The sequence below is a fragment of the Notolepis coatsorum genome (assembly GCF_963971535.1).
Source record: "Notolepis coatsorum genome assembly, chromosome: 10".
NCBI classification, from domain to species: Eukaryota; Metazoa; Chordata; class Actinopteri; order Aulopiformes; family Paralepididae; genus Notolepis; species Notolepis coatsorum.
In genome coordinates, this window is record NC_140174.1 from 111814041 (window position 1) to 111835438 (window position 21398).

The following is a 21398-nucleotide window of genomic DNA, read 5'->3' on the forward strand; positions in this document are numbered from 1 at the left end:
ACCCCAAAACGTGAGACACAACCTCCCAGATGCTACATCTGGACTATCAATGAGCGGAAAAACAATCATGAACCAGCTCTAGTCCACCCTCCATGTTTCCAGCCCATCATATAGACATTCCTACCAGTCCCGCTGTGTCACCACCAACCTGCTACCCCTGACCGGCGAGAGTCCCCTCCCAGCCCATCAATTCCTAAGAAAAAAATAGAGAAAAGAAACGAAAACAAAGGAAAATGCCAAAAAAAGAAAAGAAAATGTGAGTGTCAATATCATGCAACACACCCATCAAACAGAATCAAACTACCATCCAGAGGCATAAATACCCCCGTAAAAACTAAGAAAGAAAAACAAAAAGAAATAAACCACGTACATTCTCTCATGCCTTTTTTTTTCTTCTGTCTTCTTGACCACCCTTGGATCAAGTATGTATAATCACTACTAATCACTACTGAAGTAGTCCTTTTTTATTACTCTGTCTAATATTACAATGTTCCATTTTTCCTGTTTAAAACCACCGTTTTTGTTAGTATGATTAGCCATGCATTTGCCAGTTACTTCATCCCCTCACAACCCCAACTTACCAGTGTTAGTCTTCCAAGCCGTTTTAGTAACTTGCACACATAATCTAACCATCCAACTTACCTAAATACCTTTTTTATTTATTTATATATATATATATATTTCTTTTTTTATTTAGTCGCATTTTTTTAATATCTATCTCTATTTTCCTGAGCGTCATAGCGTCTCCTGTGCATTTTCCCCTCGTTCTTTTCAGCCTATGGCCTTTGCAGACACGACCTTTTTTCACACTCCCTTTGATAATGCCCCAACATCCCACAGGATGACCTGTCCATGACCCTCTCTTGGTGGGGCGTAACCACAAGCCCCAGGTGCCCCCTGCCTGTGTTCGGATGGCCCTGATACCACCCTTAGCAGGTTTGTCGGGCCCAGGTTCTATCCTTGCTCTCTGCCATTACCTCCACAGCCTTTTCCTCTGATGGACTCTCTTTGATCTCGCCACCCTTTCCCACATGACCTGGCCTTGTGTCCCAATTCACCACAACCCCCAGCATTCTTTCGGCTGGCATCCCACAGTTCCCGACAGGCCCGCACCTCTCCGGTCCTCTCCCGGCAGGTCCTGCTGTATGGAGGAGAGAGGCACATACCTGTTCTTTTCAGCCGATGCCCCTTGGGCTTGTTGTTGGGAGGGGCCTGGAAACTCACCCATTGTGTGGTGTTCATCACCATGCCCTCGCTGCTCAGCTCCCCATTCAGGTAACGGAGCAAGCGTCATCTCTTGTTCACTGACTCCTTGTTCTGCAGCACGGAACATAACTTCCAAAATTACATCACTCATGATCTCAGTCTGCTTCGCCAGTTCTCGCTCTAGCATTTCCCTCTCGTGTGCGACTTGGTCAACCGCCAGCTGCCTCTCCACCAGTTTTCTACGGACTGTCTCATGTCTTTCGGACGCTTTCGTGAACGCTCTCTGTCTTTCTGGAGAGAGGCACGTTATCCTCTCTTCCTCCACCCTGGCTGGCAGGCTCCTTGTCACTGGGCCACGCCTCCCCTTCTGGCTCTGGTGTTGGGGGAAGTCTAAACAAGTGGAACTTGCGGGCGGAGAAAACTGTTCATGTATTTTCCCATACCTGTTGTCGGTCCCACGTGTTGGCCACTCCATCTGTCTCCCCAACCCCTGTCCAGCCTCTGTTCCAGCCGTAAGGCCAGGGTGGGCCTCCTGGAACTGCTGTAACAATGCAGCTCTCCTCCGTCGCTTTCTTTGTCCCTTGGTCAATTTGCAGTCACCTGCAATGGTTACTCCAGCGTGGATCGGCTCTTTCTCGACGGACACTGGTTGGAGTAAAACAGTTGTCTGGGGTTGTCTTTCTTCAATGACCCCCTGTGATGGAATCAAAGTCATTATTCCAAGTCCCTCTGTCATACTGGTCACCTGAGGGAATTCCATCACATCCAAATCAATCAGATTAATTTCAGGTATCAATCTTTTTTCGGGAGTGTCTGCAAAGGTTGTCAGCTCGCTGCCACTACCGGCATTATTTTTTTTCATCGCCCTTCGTGCTTTCTTTTTCTGTTTTTTGTTTTGGTTATGCAGTCTATAGCGACCTCCTTTTCTATACTTAAATACAAGGTTTTGTAAAGGCCTGAATATCTTTGGCCATTGCTTTTTCACTTTTATTGTGACATTTCCAGTTATTGAAATAGACAGATTGTCAACCTTTGCTATTGTTATTGCATCTAAACCTTTAGTTGCTCCTATCAACGTTTCACCAAGGTGAACCTGCTGTGTATTCGACATTCTCACCACTTTCAACCACTCCTGCAATATTACCGTTTGGAAAAACAAGTTTCTCTGTGTCTAAAACTATTTTTACCAACTTGAGTTAAAAATCACTCACACTTTCAGATTTTTACCGGTGCAGACAGGGATTGATAAGTTTCTTATCATACTATACCAAAGCTCCCATTTAGCCGTTAATCCCCAGTTGGTATTGAAATCGTCAGAGCCTCGTCTGTCCTCGCCGAGCACCTGTGGAGAAAGAAAGAAAAAAACACACACTTAATATCAGTGGTATTTCCCTTTTCATTCCATCAATATTTTACGCATGGAAATGTCGGGCGTCTCTATACTAATACACTTAGAGAGATTTGGTGCAATTTATTTGAACATAACGACTCGGCCTTAGCTTCGTTTTGTCCGTTGTCCAATCGGAAAACTGGATGTTCCAATAACTTGTCGTGTATCCTCTCACACGAATCTCTGGGGAATACAAATTTGCATCAACCTCTTCCGTCCGTCCTGGTACGCTGATGGTCCTCCTTTAGACAATGAGAATTAGTTACACACAGCCTATCAATGTCTAAACCTTTCTGGTGGATTTGGTCATTTATCTGTTCAAATTTCTTTTTGCCTTGATGAATTTGTCATTTTGATCCCACCTTACACTTTGAATGACCTCATTACACATGACCTACATGTGTAAATGTAATGTTAACCTTTTCTTCTTGCTTTTTGTTTGCTTTTCAAAACCTATTATGGGAAATAAAAAATGTACTTCTCCCTACATTACAATCAACATTTACATTTGAACATTTCATCACATACTTCATACAACATCATTTACATAATTAATAATCACATCTCCCCCTCCAACACCAAATTTTTTGGTGTTGACCTCATCCACCAACATCTACCAAGGAAAAAATTTATTTTCAGCGGCTTATACCACTAAATCCTTGATCGTTGTATAGTGCCCAGCCGTCCATGTCATAAACCCATAGACACCAGCACCATACTTCAATAATATCCCCACAGACCCTTGACTTCTCAAAGGCCTGCCATTTCTCAGCCTACCGCATCTTCCCTCAGTTTCGAACCTGAACGAAAAACCCTCGGCTCCCTTTATAAGGAATAGCACAAATACCGTCCCACCATACTCGCACCCAGACAGGCCAGTGCCCATATGGTACCCTACATTCACACTCATAATAACAACACCTCTACCCAACTAAAAACACATCCATCCAACTAAAAACACACACAACCTGGCCTGGAATTGGTTAGCAGCGTACCCATAATCATTCGAAGGGCAATGTTGACGGAAACAGGGAAGGAGGGAGGGGGGGACAGGCAGGGAGAGAGGGAGGGAAAGAGGGAGGCAGGGAGGGAGAGGAAAAAAGGGGAAAGAAAGGAGAGAGAGCGGGAAGGAGGAAGGGAGAGAGCGGGAGAGACAGAGGGAGGAGGGGAGAGAGAGAGGGAGGGAGGAAGGGAGAGATGCAGGGAGAGACAGAGAGAGGAGGGGAGAGAGAGAGGGAGGGAGGGAGGAAGGGAAAGAGAGAGGGAGAGACAGAGGGAGGAGGGGGGGGGGCCTAATAATTTTATATCAATCCCAAGCCATCAGAATTCAGAATTAACTAGCAGACCTTACAGTATCACCGGGTCCAGTTTACAAACAGGGCTCTAAACACTATCATCAGCATTCGCTGCACAACTTTAACTTAAATTAAGCCCTCCTTAAATATGACTAATGGTTTCTGCATGGAGTTCCTAAAAGCTAACACTATACCCTAAGCCTTACTGTAGAGGCACTCCATTTTGAATAAACTCCTTTGAGAACCTGGGAGCTCAACAGAGGCAGATACCACAGGGAAGTCTTCATGTAAACAGGAAAGGAGGGAGACACGCAGGGAGACACGCAGGGAGGGAGGGAGGGAGGGAGGGAGGGAGGGAGGGAGGGAGGGAGGGATGGATGGATGGAGGGAGGGAGGGAGGGAGGGAGGGAGGGAGGGAGGGAGGGAGGGAGGGAGGGAGGGAGGGAGGGAGGGAGACAGGGATGTGTAGTTACACATACACACAGTCCTCATATCCCTCCTAGTGACACATACACACTGTCCTCATATCCCTCCTAGTTACATACACACAGTCCTCATATCCCTCCTAGTTACACATACACACTGTCCTCATATCCCTCCTAGTTACACATACACACTGTCCTCATATCCCTCCTAGTTACACATACACACAGTCCTCATATCCCTCCTAGTTACACATACACACTGTCCTCATATCCCTCCTAGTTACACATACACACTGTCCTCATATCCCTCCTAGTTACACATACACACTGTGCTCATATCCCTCCTAGTTACACATACACACTGTCCTCATATCCCTCCTAGTTACACATACACACTGTGCTCATATCCCTCCTAGTGACACATACACACTGTCCTCATATCCCTCCTAGTTACACATACACACAGTCCTCATATCCCTCCTAGTTACACATACACACTGTGCATGTTATGTAGCTCTCCACCTTGCTATCTGAAACAATAGCTATCAATATAACGTTAGCAACTTTAACTTACATGGCTGTGTGGCTAGCTAGCTAGCTAACGCTAACGTTAATGTAGCATGAGCTCGTCGTAATAACACAATAAACGTGACATGGTTGGACTTGTGGTCGGCAGAAAAACTTGGTGTAGTTTTATCAAAGATGCGGAATTGTAAACATGCTACTGTAAACATAAACAAACATTCTTAAACTTACCCATGCAGACGCATCTCGACCGATCTCATAGTTAATTCCGTTGAATAGCGCGGTGTTTTCACCGGTGAGCAGAGACTGAATCAACTGGTTTAACAAAGTTCCTGTACTCGTTCATTAGATCCAATGCATTCATCTCTTTCTGATCCAGAGTGCAACCTGATGATAATCCCATTGAAAGTGTAAACAGACAGCCAGTGCGTCGCTTCAAACACTCCCCCAATGTAAATCTCTGTGGGCTTGATTCACATGCAAATACAGTAATTACGCCCCCGTTTCATTGAAATAAAGTCCGTGAACAACCTAAATTTAAACACAGGGTTGACACTATTTTAGATATTCTAACTGTTCGTTTTTATAGTAAACAAGTACTTATACATTCAATTTATAATAATATGAAGAAAAGAAAAAAACACATAAAAAAAAATAAAAACTCTAGAACGTCTAGCCGAGAAGGGGGCGGGCCGAGTTGTGGTCACTAGCGCTGCCAGGTGACACATTTAGCAACAACCTTTACATTATTACATCCCAATGTCCTAACCATAAAGCGCAGTTAGCTGATCAGCTAAATAAGTACTTCTTATTATCCCTACACTAACCAGGCGTTTGAAACTTTGCCCCAACCTTTCAGACATTTCGCTCCATTCCTGCAGATAGCTCGCGCGAAGACAGTAACCGTAGGCGCCATAGCTGGCTTGAATCGAAGTTTGTACTCACATTGTGCTCCCAATGTATCTACAAACTCCCATATCCCACGTCATTCCTCATCAACGAGCCCACTTTTCTCTGATTTGAACAAAGGCAAATCAGAGCCGAATTGTTTCGATGTATTTTGTACATTTTTGTTTTTGCAACGTCTTACAAAAATCAATATGTCACGCGCATCGATTTAAAGCAATTTCTCCTTTTGTTGGACTTGCACGCGTTCCCTTAAACCCAGCGGGCGCACGATCCCACCTAGTATAGCCTTATTTTACCGTCCTTAATGACTAACATCCTACTGTTTAATAGAGGGTTTGCAATTCATCATACTATATAGCCCTCTTCCCACCCAACGGTGCAAACTCAGAGCGCGGGCACGCTCCCGTTGAGTGGGCCGAGCCTCCATACTAGCCCCCTCACTCTTAAAAAATACCATCCTAATCAGTCATGTACCAATCCCTACCCACAACGCTACCAGCCCTGTTCCACGCAGGACTGCTAGCATTGTAAATTCATGTCTACCCATTTCACTAACCCTAGGTTTTCTAACCGCACACCCTTAATTCTCTAACCCAAATCTGTGCTCCTTAGACATTATTCGCGCGGTCGAGACCAGAGCCAAGGTTGTGAATATTGGTCTCTGGTGTCTGCCAACACAAACACTTTCCTGGTTAGCACGGTAATACTTACAGCAAACCCCATTCGGAGACTGCTCGTCCTACACCAATATAGACGCCACATCTTCTCACTCACCTACAAATCCGTTGTCCTGGCTGATGAGGTGAAGAAAACAGTCGTAGAGGCATCGAAGACAGAGAGAGAACCTCTCGGTCCTTTGAGAAGTAGTGCTTTTGTCGTCTTCAATCGGCTTTGTTCGAATTCAGCACGGGTCACGGCGACAATTAACGTATCTATCCTCACGTATAACGTATCTCTGATCCTATAGTGGAATTTCCCTTCTCTCTGCGTTTGTTGCATTTCAATTGGTTTCATTTGAAATAAGTCTGAGAAGAGACGAGCGCTTCTTCAAGTTTAAACAGAACTCACTCTGTGTTTTAATGGTACGTTTTTAACAGCAGGAATTACTTCTATATCTAAGTCATCGTCTTCAGGTGGGCTGTTGGTTTGCGTCTCGTTTCTATAGTCTCTGTTCTCGAATCGTCTGGTGGTAGCGTTCTCCGGTTTGTTGTTTCAGGTTGCCCCGGCAACACGAGGCTGGTCCTTTGTTGTACTGGTTGCCCCGGCAACTCGTCTCAGCGATCCTCCTGCACAGAGCCGAGTGCGCTCGTTTTTCTTCTCTTCCGCGATCCTCTTTCTCCGTCAGCTTCTGTAGTTAAAGACAACTCTCCACCCCCTTTTCCGTGTCGTCCTAGTGACGATAGCTAGGGGCGTCACTTATTTCTATTGGCTTAACTTGATATCGGCCATTTTGGATCTTAAAGGGACATGGTACTATTTACATCTAGGGACTTTTTACCATTTTCTTCTCCTTATATGGGAAGCTTCCAGTTTTAGCGGGCCTCTTTTCTTGAACAGAAATAGAGCATACGTTGCTTCCTAATTTAACAGATAAAAGTACTTTGTCATGCTTTTCTTGTCCTTAAACTTTAGAAATGATTCTTTATTTTGACTAGACAGTTACTAAAAGTCTTTCCTTGAGTTTTGTCCATTTGACTATCTAATTAACCTATTGTTGATCCCTAACCATGCATGTTGTATTCCTATATTCTAAAGTAATCCTTAACTTTGTTTTAGCTTTATAGCACACTAAGTATCTTGATCTGACTTCTAATCTTTGGTTCATAATGTTTTTATAGTATAACTAAACTTTTAAAGGATCAATCTGTATTTTTATAGTTTTATACTGAGTTGATTAGTCTTAAGATTGATTTTCTATGGGCAGAATATTCCTGATAATATTCTATATCTTATTATACCTTTTTAGTGTATTCAACCTAGTTTTCCAATTTCCTAGGAGACAGAGCTCTCCTCCTACAAGTATTGTCCCCATAAGAGTAACCTGACACTGTCTTTGAAGCTCCCTCTGCCAAACGGTGTCTTTCTTCAGGGCCAACTCCCAACATTATCTTTATGGCATGCAGCTGGCTTTATTACTCCTAGTAGGCTTCCTGTGATAACACAGCCTAAGGGGGGTTTCTGCTAACACAGACCTCAAAACCCCCGGTCTCTTCTGTTTTAAAGATAATAAATGACTCTAGTGACCTTCTCCTTTAGAATGTGTGCTTGGGGGGAAGGTATTTACAACGCTAATTTTAGGCTTGGTGCCAGAGTTACAGATAGATTCCCTACTACCACTTACCACTTACAACAGCATGGTCCCCTGTAGAATTGTACATTCCTTGGGATTTAGACATGTTTCATTGCAGAAATATACCACAACTCATTTATATATTTTATACCCAGTTTAATCACCTGCACATTGTATATTACTTTTACATTTGCACTCAAACTTACTTTCGTTGTACTGTACTTGTGCCGTGTGATGACAACACATTTGAATGTGACGTGATGTAAAGCTATGTGACTTGTGCCCAGTCATCCCCTACCACTTCACCGTGTCCACGGGGGTGGAGCGCGACGCCGGCACCACGGCCCGGGTGTACGTCATCATCCTGGGACCCAGCGAGGTGGAGACGGAGCGGCTGTGGCTGGACCCACCAGAGGGGAAGAAGAGCTTCGCTCCCGGGTCCATGAAGAACTTTGTGTGTTACGGAACTGACGTGGGAGAGATCAAGAGGGTGGAGGTGACTATACCCTCTGTCTTTAGTCCATTATACCCTCTGTCTTTAGTCCATTATACCCTCTGTCTTTAGTTAATTATACTCTCTGTCTTTAGTCCATTATACCCTCTGTCTTTAGTCCATTATACCCTCTGTCTTTAGTCCATTATACCCTCTGTCTTCAGTTCATTATACCCGCTGTCTTTAGTCCATTATACTCTCTGTCTTTAGTCCATTATACTCTCTGTCTTCAGTTCATTATACCCTCTGTCTTTAGTCCATTATACTCTCTGTCTTTAGTCCATTATACTCTCCGTCTTGAAGATGGCGCCGCAACGACCGGCTGCCTATCTGTGCGTTCCGTTGTAGTAGTGGGCGATTTCAACAGCGCCAATCTGAGAAGAGTATTGCCGGACTTCTATCAGCATGTGACTTGTAACACCAGAGGCGGTAACATTTTAGACCACTGTTACTCGCAATTCAAGTGTGGATACAAGGCTCATTCTGCTAGTGGCTTCGGGAAGTCTGATCATGCGGCCATCTTTCTTTCCCCAAAATATAAACAAAGTATTAAGCGCGCCCCGGTAGTCTCGCGAGAGGTGCAGAAATGGTCTGTGGAGTCAGAGGAGACGCTACAGGCTGCACTTGAGTGTGCAGACTGGAGTGTGTTCCGTGACAACACAGATAACATTAATGACTACACGGAGACAGTGCTGGACTTTGTTCGTACTTTGGTGGAAGAAACAATCCCCACTACCACAATTAAAGTTTACCCAAATCAAAAGCCCTGGGTAGACAAATCCGTCCGTGAAGCTCTGAAAGCGCGTACCACAGCATACAACGCCGGGCTCGTGGCAGGCAACATGAATGACCACAATGTGGCGAAATACAATGTAAGGAGGACAGTAATAGAGGCAAAACGGCGCTACAGGAATAAAATTGAACTTCAGTTTGAACAGGCTGACTCCAGAGCTATGTGGCAGGGCCTCAAAACGATGACAGATTACAAGGCACCTCCCTCAAACTGAACAGTGACATCTCCTTAGCAAATGATCTTAATACCTTCTATGTGAGGCTTGAGGCTGGGAATAACAACACCAGCCTACAAGCCACGGCAATGGGGGGGGGGGGTCTGCTGATGGAGACTCAGTGGTCAGGGTAACAGAGCATGAGGTGAGGAGGACCTTTAAAAAAGTGAATATCAGGAAGGCAGCAGGACCGGACGGCATCCCCGGCCGCGTCCTAAAAGTCTGTGCCGACCAACTGGCCCCGGTATTCACTGACATATTTAACCTGTCCTTAGAACAGGCTGTCATCCCCACCTGCCTGAAGAAGTCCACTATCATCCCTGTACCTAAAAAATCCAAGCCTGCTTGCCTCAACGACTACCGCCCTGTAGCTCTCACCTCCATAGCCATGAAGTGCTTTGAGAAGCTAGTAAAGGGCTACATCTGCTCCTCCCTCCCCATCAACCTGGACCCCCTGCAATTTGCATACCGCCCCAACAGGTCCACGGAGGACGCCATAGCCCATGTGCTGCACACAGAAGCATCACACCTGGAGAAGAGGCAGGGGAACTATGTGAGAATGCTATTCATCGACTACAGCTCAGCATTCAATACCATAGTCCCCTCCAAACTCATAGCCAAGCTCAGGGACCTGGGCTTGAACTATGACCTCTGCCAGTGGGTCTTAGACTTCCTGACGGGCAGACCCCAGGTGGTGAGAGCAGGCAACTGCACCTCCTCATCCATCACCCTCAACATAGGGGCCCCCCAGGGCTGTGTTCTGAGTCCCCTCCTCTACTCCCTGTACACACATGACTGTGTGGCTCAGCGGAAAAACAACACAATCATCAAATTTGCTGACGACACAGTAGTGGTGGGCCTGATCTCTGCAAACGACGAGAGGGCCTACCTGGAAGAGGTCAAGGTCCTGGCAGGATGGTGCCAGGAGAACAGCCTCTCCCTGAACGTCAGCAAAATGAAGGAGATGATTGTGGACTTTAGGAGGTCGGGGGTCAGGGACTACAGCCCCCTCAGCATCGACGGGACACCGGTTGAGAGAGTGAACAGTTTTAAGTACCTCGGAGCCCACATATCCGAGGACTTGACATGGACCACACACATTGACAGTGTTGTGAAGAAGGCACGACAACGCCTCTACTTCCTCAGGCGCCTAAGGAAGTTCCAAGTCAGTCAGAAGATCCTTAAGAACTTCTACTCATGTACAATAGAGAGCATCCTGACTGGCAATATCACCTCCTGGTTTGGGAATAGCACCGCACAAGACCGTAGCAGACTACAGAGAGTGGCACGTTCAGCCGAACGCACAATTGGAGGGGGGCTTCCCACTCTCCAGAACATTTACAACAAGCGGTGCAGGGGTAAGGCTAAGAGAATCATCAAGGACTCCAGCCACCCAAACAACTGCCTCTTTGAACTGCTGCGGTCAGGCAAGCGATACCGGAGTCTCATGGCAAGCACAGAAAGACTCAGAAGAAGCTTCTATCCCCAGGCCATCAGGTTGCTCAACGAACAATAACACTATGCAACAACCATCAAATGCACTCACAACACACACATCCACACGCACACACTCACTTTAAACAAACAACACACTGCAGCACCCACTCTCCACACCTAAACACACTTTATATTTATTGATAAAGGATTTGCACTACAACCCATACCTCAGTACACCTTACTGTAAATTGTACCTAAATTGTACCTCATCTCATTTCTGCTTTGCACTATATAGTATTGTATATTAGTATTGCATAGTATATTGTATATTGTATGGTAACTCAGTTACTTCTATTCTGCATCGAACATTGTACATATGTATATACTGAACACTGTGTCTACGTACGTGACTTCTATTTTTACTTCTATTATTACATGCTATACTATTTTATTTCATACTTATCTCTTGTCTAGCACAGTCTCTGGAGCATAACAGAAAGAAGCATTTTGTATAAAAGTATTCTGTACTTCTGTATGACAACTATTAAAGAAACTTGAAACTTTTGTCCATTATACCCTCTGTCTTTAGTTCATTATACCATTTGTCTTTAGTCCATTATACCCTATGTCTTTAGTCCATTATACCATATGTCTTTAGTCCATTATACCCTCTGTCTTTAGTCCATTATACCCTCTGTCCATAGTCCATTATACCTTCTGTCCATAGTCCATTATACCCTCTGCCCATAGTTCATTATACCCTCTGTGTTTAGTCCAGTATACCCGCTGTCCATAGTTCATTATACTATCTGCCCGTAGTCCATTATACCCTCTGTCTTTAGTCCATTATACCCTCTGTCTTTAGTCCATTATACCCTCTGTCCATAGTCCATTATTACTCTGTCTTTAGTCCATTATACCCTCTGTGTTTAGTCCATTATTACTCTGTCTTTAGTCCATTATAACCTCTGTTCATAGTCCATTATACCCTCTGTCTTTAGTCCATTATACCCTCTGTCCATTATACCCTCTGCCCATAGTCCATTATACTCTCTGCCCTTAGTCCATTATACCCTCTGTTCATAGTCCATTATACCCTCTGTCTTTAGTCCATTATACCCTCTGTCCATTATACCCTCTGCCCATAGTCCATTATACTCTCTGCCCTTAGTCCATTATACCCTCTGTCCATAGTCTAGTATACCCTCTGTGTTTAGTCCATTATACCCTCTGTCCATAGTCTATTATACCCTCTGTCTTTAGTCCATTATACCCTCTGTCCATATACCCTCTGTCCATAGTCCATTATACCATCTGTCTTTAGTCCAGTATACCCTCTGTCCATTATACCCTCTGTCCATAGTCCATTATACTCTCTGCCCTTAGTCCATTATACCCTCTGTCTTTAGGCCATTATACCCTCTGTCCATAGTGCATTATACCATCTGTTTTTAGTTCATTATACCCTCTGCCCATAGTCCATTATACCCTCTGTCTTTAGAAAGTCAAGTTAGACCGCGCTCACAATGGTTGACACTGGGTGCTGTAATCCCGAAGTTAAATGTAGAATAAAGCAGGAAGCCGGACCAGCAATCTCAGATTTCAACTGAATTCTAACTGCAGCCGGATACATACATGTTTCAGAACCAATGTGTTCCTTCTTCAGTGTTGATGGCTAGCAGTATTCATTTAGACAAAATGGTGGTTATATACAAGGTAGGCAGGAAATGACATCAAACACAGGTGTGCCTGCGATTACTGGTCAACTTTGACCCTAGGAAGGACATTTAAATATAGAGTCAATTCCTAAATACAAAAATACATAAATAAAAAAAAATACCAGAAACAAAATACATCTTACCCATAGTTACTAGGGCTAAATAGATGAGCCCATTGCCATATTTGCAAAACGAAAATTATCTTATGAGCAACATTAGAAAACATTTCCTCATACATAAAAACAATAATAATAATCATGAAATCATAATAATGATGGTAAAAGTCACTTATAGGAAACAGGTTAACACGTTCTCTTCATTCATTCTCCTTGGTTCAATGCAATTGAACAAATGAATATAATAACATTCACGTTGCAATAGTAACTTATGCCTGTCACCCCCTCTAGAGGGCCTGTGGACTAACTCGAGTCCCATGTATTTAAGATCATTGACGGCATGTTTGCATTTAGAAAAATGTCTAGCAACTGATGACTTGACATCTGAATTTCTAACTGAACATTTATGTTCACTAACTCTATTTAAAGACTCTAGTTGTTTTACCCACATAAGAAAAATTACACAGACATTTCAGCAGGTACACAAGATTTGAGGAATTGCAAGTAATACGTCCTTTAACAGGTATACGCTTGCCAGTTTTTGGGTGTGTGTAGAATTTATCTTTGATCATGCCTTGACATTGTACACAGGCCTGACAGGGGAAATTACCATCAGGGATGTTGGACATAAAATGTGTGGGTTTCTTTATGGGAAAATCAGTTTTGACTAGAAGATTAGAAAGATTCGCTTGTCGTTTAAAAAAAAAATTGGGCGAGTGCTGAAACGCTGCCCCAGTAAGGGGATCGGACTGAAGAATATGCCAATATTTATTGACAATGCTACGTATGTCTCTCATGATGGGACTATAAGTAGACACAAAAGATACTTTGTCCGAGTTTTCATTTTTCTTTTTGTGGGAAAACAACAAGGCTCTATACCCTCTGTCTTTAGTCCATTATACCATCTGTCTTCAGTTCATTATACCCTCTGTCTTTAGTACATTATACCCTCTGTCTTTAGTCCATTATACCCTCTGTCTTTAGTCCATTATACCCTCTGTCCATAGTCCATTATACCATCTGTCTTTAGTCCATTATACCATCTGTCCATAGTTAATTATACCATCTGTGTTTAGTCCATTATACTCTCTGTCCATAGTCCATTATACTATCTGTCTTTAGTCCATTATACTCTCTGTGTTTAGTTCATTATACCCTCTGCCCTTAGTCCATTATACCATCTGTCTTTAGTCCATTATACCCTCTGTCCATAGTTCATTATACCCTCTGCCCTTAGTCCATTATACCCTCTGTCCATAGTCCATTATACCCTCTGTGTTTAGTCCATTATACCCTCTGTCCATATTCCATTATACCCTCTGTGTTTAGTCCATTATACCCTCTGTCCATATTCCATTATACCCTCTGTCTTTAGTCCATTATACGCTCTGTGTTTAGTCCATTAAACCCTCTGTCCATATTCCATTATACCCTCTGTCTTTAGTCCATTATACGCTCTGTGTTTAGTTCATTATACCCTCTGTATATAATCCATTATACCCTCTGTGTTTAGTTCATTATACCCTCTGTCCATATTCCATTATACCATCTGTGTTTAGTCCATTATACCCTCTGTACATAGCCCATTATAGCCTCTGTACATAGTCCATTATACCATCTGCCTCACCCAAACCCTAACATTAACCACACTGTTACCTTAAACTAACCATAACCTTAACCATAGTCTAATGATGAGAGCTGTGTTTGTATCAGGGTGGGTGTCTTAGTCTAGTGGTGAGAGCTGTGTTTGTATCAGGGTGGGTGTCTTAGTCTAGTGGTGAGAGCTGTGTTTGTATCAGGGTGGGTGTCTTAGTCTAGTGATGAGAGCTGTGGTTGTATCAGGGTGGGTGTCTTAGTCTAGTGGTGAGAGCTCTGTTTGTATCAGGGTGTGTGTCTTAGTCTAGTGGTGAGAACTCTGTTTGTATCAGGGTGGGTGTCTTAGTCTAGTGGTGAGAGCTGTGTTTGTATAAGGGTGGGTGTCTTAGTCTAGTGGTGGGAGCTGTGTTTGTATCATGGTGGGTGTCTTGGTCTAGTGGTGAGAGCTGTGTTTGTATCAGGGTGGGTGGGTGTCTTAGTCTAGTAGTGTGAGCTGTGTTTATATCAGGGTGGGTGTCTTAGTCTAGTGATGAGAGCTGTGTTTGTATCAGGGTGGGTGTCTTAGTCTAGTGGTGAGAGCTGTGTTTGTATCAGGGTGGGTGTCTTAGTCTAGTGATGAGAGCTGTGTTTGTATCACGGTGGGTGTCTTAGTCTAGTGGTGAGAGCTGTGTTTGTATCAGGGTGGGTGGGTGTCTTAGTCTAGTGGTGAGAGCTGTGTTTGTATCAGGGTGGGTGTCTTAGTCTAGTGATGAGAGCTGTGTTTGTATCAGGGTGGGTGTCTTAGTCTAGTGGTGAGAGCTGTGTTTGTATCAGGGTGGGTGTCTTAGTCTAGTGATGAGAGCTGTGTTTGTATCAGGATGGGTGTCTTAGTCTAGTGGTGAGAGCTGTATCAGGGTGGGTGGGTGTCTTAGTCTAATGGTGAGAGCTGTGTTTGTAACAGGGTGGGTGTCTTAGTCCAGTGGTGAGAGCTGTGTTTGTATCAGGGTGGGTGTCTTAGTGTAGTGGTGAGAGCTGTATTTGTATCAGGGTGGGTGGGTGTCTTAGTCTAGTGATGAGAGCTGTGTTTGTATCAGGGTGGGTGGGTGTCTTAGTCTAGTGATGAGAGCTGTGTTTGTATCAGGGTGGGTGTCTTAGTCTAGTGGTGAGAGCTGTGTTTGTATCAGGGTGGGTGTCTTAGTCTAGTGATGAGAGCTGTGTTTGTATCAGGGTGGGTGTCTTAGTCTAGTGGTGAGAGCTGTGTTTGTATCAGGGTTGGTGTCTTAGTCTAGTGGTGAGATCTGTGTTTGGGTGGGTGTCTTAGTCTAGTGGTGAGAGTTCAAGTTTCAAGTTTGTTTATTAATTATCACAATAAAATACACATACTTTACGGTGAAATGCTTGGTTCTGTATGAGCCCCTGAGAGTATGCTTCATACAGTAGGAAAAAAATTAAGTAAGAAAGTAAGTAAAAAAAGTAAAGAGGAATATACAATATACAGTACAATATACAAGAGCTGTGTTTAAAGTTTTGAGCTGTGTTTGTATCAGGGTGGGTGTCTTCTAATGGTGAGAGCTGTGTTTGTATCAGCGTGGGTGTCTTTGTCTAGTGTTGAGCACTGTGTTTGTATCAGGGTGGGTGTCTTAGTCTAGTGGTGAGAGCTGTGTTTGGATCAAAGTGGGTGTCTTAGTCTAGTGGTGAGAGCTGTGTTTGTATCCGGGTGGGTGGGTGTCTTAGTCTAGTGGTGAGAGCTGTGTTTGTATCAGGGTGGGTGTCTTAGTCTAGTGTTGAGCACTGTGTTTGTATCAGGGTGGGTGTCTTAGTCTAGTGGTGAGAGCTGTGTTAGTATCAGGGTGGGTGGTGTCTTCGTCTAGTGGTGAGAGCTGTGTTTGTATCAGGGTGGGTGTCTTAGTCTAGTGGTGAGAGCTGTGTTTGTATCAGGGTGGGTGTCTTAGTCTAGTGGTGAGAGCTGTGTTTGTATCAAAGTGGGTGTCTTAGTCTAGTGGTGAGAGCTGTGTTTGTATCCGGGTGGGTGGGTGTCTTAGTCTAGTGGTGAGAGCTGTGTTTGTATCAGGGTGGGTGTCTTAGTCTAGTCTAAATGCGGCTGCACGGATACTAACTAGAACTAGAAAATTTGATCACATCACACCAGTTTTGTCCGCCCTACACTGGCTTCCTATCCAAGCCCGATCTGACTTTAAAGTGCTACTCCTCACCTACAAAATTTTAAATGGGCTTGCACCGCTCTATCTATCCGATCTCATCTCCCGATACTCGCCCGCTCGTGCTCTGCGCTCACAAAATGCGGGGCTTCTATCGATCCTAGGGTTAAAAAGAAATCCGCCGGCCACAGAGCCTTTGTCTACCGCGCTCCCTACCTGTGGAACAAATTACCTGCCGTCATCAGGGGCGCCTGCTCTGTCGAAGCTTTTAAATCCCTGCTTAAGACTCATCTTTTCTCTCTCTCCTTCAACCTACCCTGATCTCACCTGGTCGGGGACTGACCTTTAGATTAATCTGTCTAGTTTAGTTAGGGTACAGGGTACTACATGGTACTACAAGGTACTACATGGTACTACATGGCACTACAGGGTACTACATGGTACTACATGGCTCTACATGGTACTACATGGCACTACATGGCACTACAGGGTACTACATGGTACTACAGGGCACTACAGGGTACTACATGGCACTACAGGGTACTACAGGGTACTACAGGGTACTACATGGCACTACAGGGTACTACAGGGTACTACATGGCACTACAGGGTACTACATGGTACTACATGGCACTACAGGGTACTACATGTCTGCTCTTTTGCAGCACCACAAACATGGGAACTCTCTAACTCTCCCCCCCCCCCCCCTTCCCCCCTCCCTCCCCCCCTTCCCTAATAAACTCTGGCATCACAACAATATTCAGAGAGATTATGCTTTGATAATTTAATAAGCGATAGATTTAGAGCACAGTTCCCCTCTCTCTCTCTCTCTCTCTACTCTCTATCCTCTCTCTCTCTCTCTCTCTCTCTCTACTCTCTATCCTCTCTCTCTCTCTCTACTCTCTCTCTCTCTGTCTCTCTCTCTATCTCTCTCCATCTCTCTCTCCATCTCTCTCTCCATCTCTCTCTCTCTCTCTCTCTACTCTCTATCCTCTCTCTCTCTCTACTCTCTCTCTCTCTCTGTCTCTCTCTCTATCTCTCTCCATCTCTCTCTCCATCTCTCTCTCCATCTCTCTCTCTCTACCCCTTCCTTTGGGGGAAATCTAGAGAATTGATGATCCCATTCATCAGAGTTATTCCTTTTCATGTTTTGGCTAAAGTATTTTACTCTTAGACTCTCAGTATAAGTCTTATAAAAGACTGAACTTCATTCATATTAGCTCTTTAATTAGTATTCTCTCTTTCTCTCTATCCCTCTCTGTCTGTCCTCCTCTCTATCTCTATCTCTCTGTCTCTCTCTCTACTCTGACTCTCTCTACTCTCTCTCTCTTTAAAGGCCAACTTGCATGTTGTATTTTTGTTCAATAAACAATGTGGACTAGGCCAACGGTGACTTTCATGAAGAAGGAAAAATCGGGCACTCATGCCGGCCGACAAGCCGGACGCCGCGGCACGTTGTTAGCACAATAGTAGCCCACTGTGATGCACCAAGTGGGCCACCATTGATCAACATGCAGCGACGTGTAGCTTGCATGATGCGACGTGTGCAGTGCTTTGCCACACAGGTCTGAGAAGAGGACCTGCACATGATTTTACTCGTTCCCCAAACTCCTCTACATGCCCCGATCTAAAATGGTTCACGACAGTAGACATAATGCTAACGTTAGCCAGCGCCATATATGCAGTAGTACTATGACCCGGACGGGCATAAGGCATACGTTTCCTGAAGTGACGTCACGGCCGTGCTAGCGTCTGATAAGCTTTTAGATTTGCTCGTGCATGTTATTCGTGCATGGACCTTTTTAACCATTTCTGAGTGAAATTTCCGGCGTCAAATGGAAAAAAATAAATAATTAAATTAGATACCAATGATGTAAACTACCCATAATTGCAGAGTAGGGTTTAACCTGCAAGTTGGGCTTTAAATTCAGTTGATTATTCAAGACAGAGTATACATAGCTATTCAGGATAGTTGATTATAATGTCTAACATGCTCTACCCTTTCCCTCTCTACTCTCTCTCTCTATCTGCCTCTCTACTCTCTCTCTGCCTCTCTCTATATCCTCTCTCCTCTCTATATCTCTCTGTCTGTCTCTCTACTCTGTCTGTCTGTCTGTCTGTCTGTCTGTCTGTCTGTCTCTCTCTCCCTCTGTCTCTCATCTCTCTCTCTCCCTCTGTCTCTCTCTCCCTCTACTCTCTCTCTCCCCCCCTCTCTCTCTCTCTCTCTCCCAGCTCGGCCACAATGGTGCGACCCCAGAGAGCTGCTGGTTAGTGGACGAGCTTTCCGTCGGCGTTCCAACCAAAGGCATCAAGTACATCTTCCCGGTGAAGTGCTGGCTGGCCAAGGACCGAGGGGACGGCCTCACCACGCGCCTGTTCAACGTCCTGGACTCCAACACCATCAACATTGTCCGCAAGGTGCTTACGGCGTCTCTCCCCAACCTATAGACCTCAGTCCTGGGCTACTGGAACGGACGCAGTGAAGGAAAAAAGAGACCTTGAAAGACACAGGGTTCGCACAAGGTCCTTGAAGTGCTTAAAGTGCTTGATTTTTGTAAAAAAAAGAAAAAAGTCAAGGCCTGGAATTCCTTGAAAACAGCCATTTTTAAGCACAAGGTGCTTAAAAAGTCCTTGAAATTTAAATCAACCACTCGCATTGAAAGTTTTGTTCATCCATGATAAAATTGTTCTGAATCAAATAATAGAATAATATTTTATTTAAAGTGTAACTAATTGTCAGAAATTGGTTTTAAGCCATATGTTGTTCTTTTTTATTATAAAAAACTGAATTGTATCATTTTAAATGCCCTTTTTAAATGAGAAATAGTGCTTAGGAAAGTACTTGAAAGTCCTTGAATTTCATTTTGCAATGTCTGTGGGAACCCTGCAGACGAAACAATGACAGAATGTCCTCGTCCTCTCAGGTCGTCTACAAGACCACGGTGGTGACGGGGGACACGCAGTACGCGGGGACCGACACCAACCTCTTCCTCACTGTGTTCGGGGCCAACGGGAGCACAGAGGAGATGCTGCTGCCCAAGATGGGGGACAGGTCAGTCCATAAAATCAAATCAAATCAAATGTATTTGTAAGGCCCGACAACACACGTTACTGTAATGTCCCGATGGGCCGGACATGTCTTCTTTAAACAAGTCAAGAAGAAACATCACAATAAATCAAGAACAAAACAAAAACACCATAAAGTCCAAAAAATGCTAAATGAATGCAACACTCCCAGACATACCCCACGCGAAGGTAAGGAAAAACTCACTAAAACCTAGCAATAGGAAAAAATGCACCACAGGCAATGTGGAGGAGAGAAACCTTAGAAGGGCCGTTCAAGGGGGGATCTCCCTTCTTAGATGTCGGTAATAGTAGTGCTGCAATAAAACAGGTGAAACAGTTGGTAAGCGGGGTGTAACGGTACACAGAAGCCACGGTTCGGTACGTACCTCGGTATTGGGGTCACGGTTCGGTACAACAGAAAAAAAATATTTATAATAATTATATATATTTTTTCTTTTTATATATTATATTTATGATAATAGTCAGTGATACTAGTGTCATTCTGTGTTCCGGCATCCACTTGCCTACTGCCCCTTTAACAACTTATCCTTGCGCATCCTTAAGTTTCAGTTTCACTTCCAGAGAGAATTAACGATAGGTTATGTATATAACCTAGTTATATGAGTACTGGCTGAGCGTCTTGCTCTTTCGCCATCGAGATATACCTCATCTCCAGTACCTACTGTATTTCATTAACGAAAACAAATGCACCCATGCACCTGACCAGGCCCCGCCCCAGTGTCCTCCTATAAGGGCACCAGGCGTGGTCACACTCGCCCTTCCTCGGGAAAAGTTTCCATCAGAAACCCCCCCCCAAGGGACCTCAGGGCGCGCTAAGAGCAAGACGCTCAGCCAGTACTCATATAACTCGTTATATAGTCGTACTGGCGAATCGCGTCTTGCTCTTTCGCCATCGAGATATGGGGACAGAGCAGACGCGAGGACCGACAAATGCACCCCCTGAGGACCCGTAAGCCCACATCAGGGGGGAGGGGAGTCCCGTCACCCCCCCTTCCTAGTGAAGAGGGGGCGGCAGTCAACTCCACCCAAGTGCGAAAAAGAGGGAACTAGAAACCTCTAAACGCACAGCACAGGCGGGACCACGTGTGACACAACACCTTGTGGTCCACACCCACACATCCCTGCTAACCCACCGAAGGTGGGAAGCAGGGGAGGTTCCAGACCTCAGAACCACCTGGGAGACAGAACCCCCGGTCATGTCCATGAGGTAAAACCTTACGAAGGGACCCGGGAGGACCATGAGGCCGCAGCACAGATGTCCTCCACCAAGGCCCCTCCTAACAGGCCAGCCAACGTGTAGCAAAGGGCAATGCCCTCGCACAACCAATGGGACAGGCGCTGTTTCGACAGTGCCTTACCAGCGCGAGAGCCACCGCAACAGACAAAAAGTTGATCGGTAGCCCTGAGGCCCTGAGTACGGCTGAGGTAAATCCCCAAAGCCCGGACCGGACATGACAGGTGAAGGCTCGCCTCTAACTCACTAGCGTGAGGAGGCGGATGAAACGCCTGAACCATAATATCCCTGGAGTGAAAGAGCTTCGGATATTTTTTGGCACGAAGACTGGGTTAGGCCTCAGAGTGGCACCACTATCGAAACGAATAGACAGACACTCAGGCCGCACCGAGAGAGCACAGAGCTCACCCACGCGCTTAGCGGAGGTGATGGCCAGCAGGAACGCAGTCTTGAACGACAGCTGTTCCAAAGGCGCTTGCTCAAGAGGCTCAAACAGGGCCTCGGACAACCGACCGAGGACCAATTGAAGATC

The 21398-nt window shown here is 44.9% G+C and overlaps 1 protein-coding gene across 1 annotated transcript in view; it reads left to right on the plus strand.

Annotated features, from left to right (window-relative positions):
- loxhd1b (lipoxygenase homology PLAT domains 1b) overlaps window positions 1-21398 on the plus strand; it is a gene marked incomplete at both ends in the record, with an annotated part of 219653 nt that overhangs the window by 162508 nt on the left and 35747 nt on the right. Inside the window, 3 exons of the mRNA XM_084322732.1 lie at window positions 8328-8536; window positions 18778-18963; window positions 19470-19597. Of these exons, the coding sequence (XP_084178858.1) occupies window positions 8328-8536; window positions 18778-18963; window positions 19470-19597 (523 nt within the window). The remainder of the gene's footprint in view (window positions 1-8327; window positions 8537-18777; window positions 18964-19469; window positions 19598-21398) is intronic.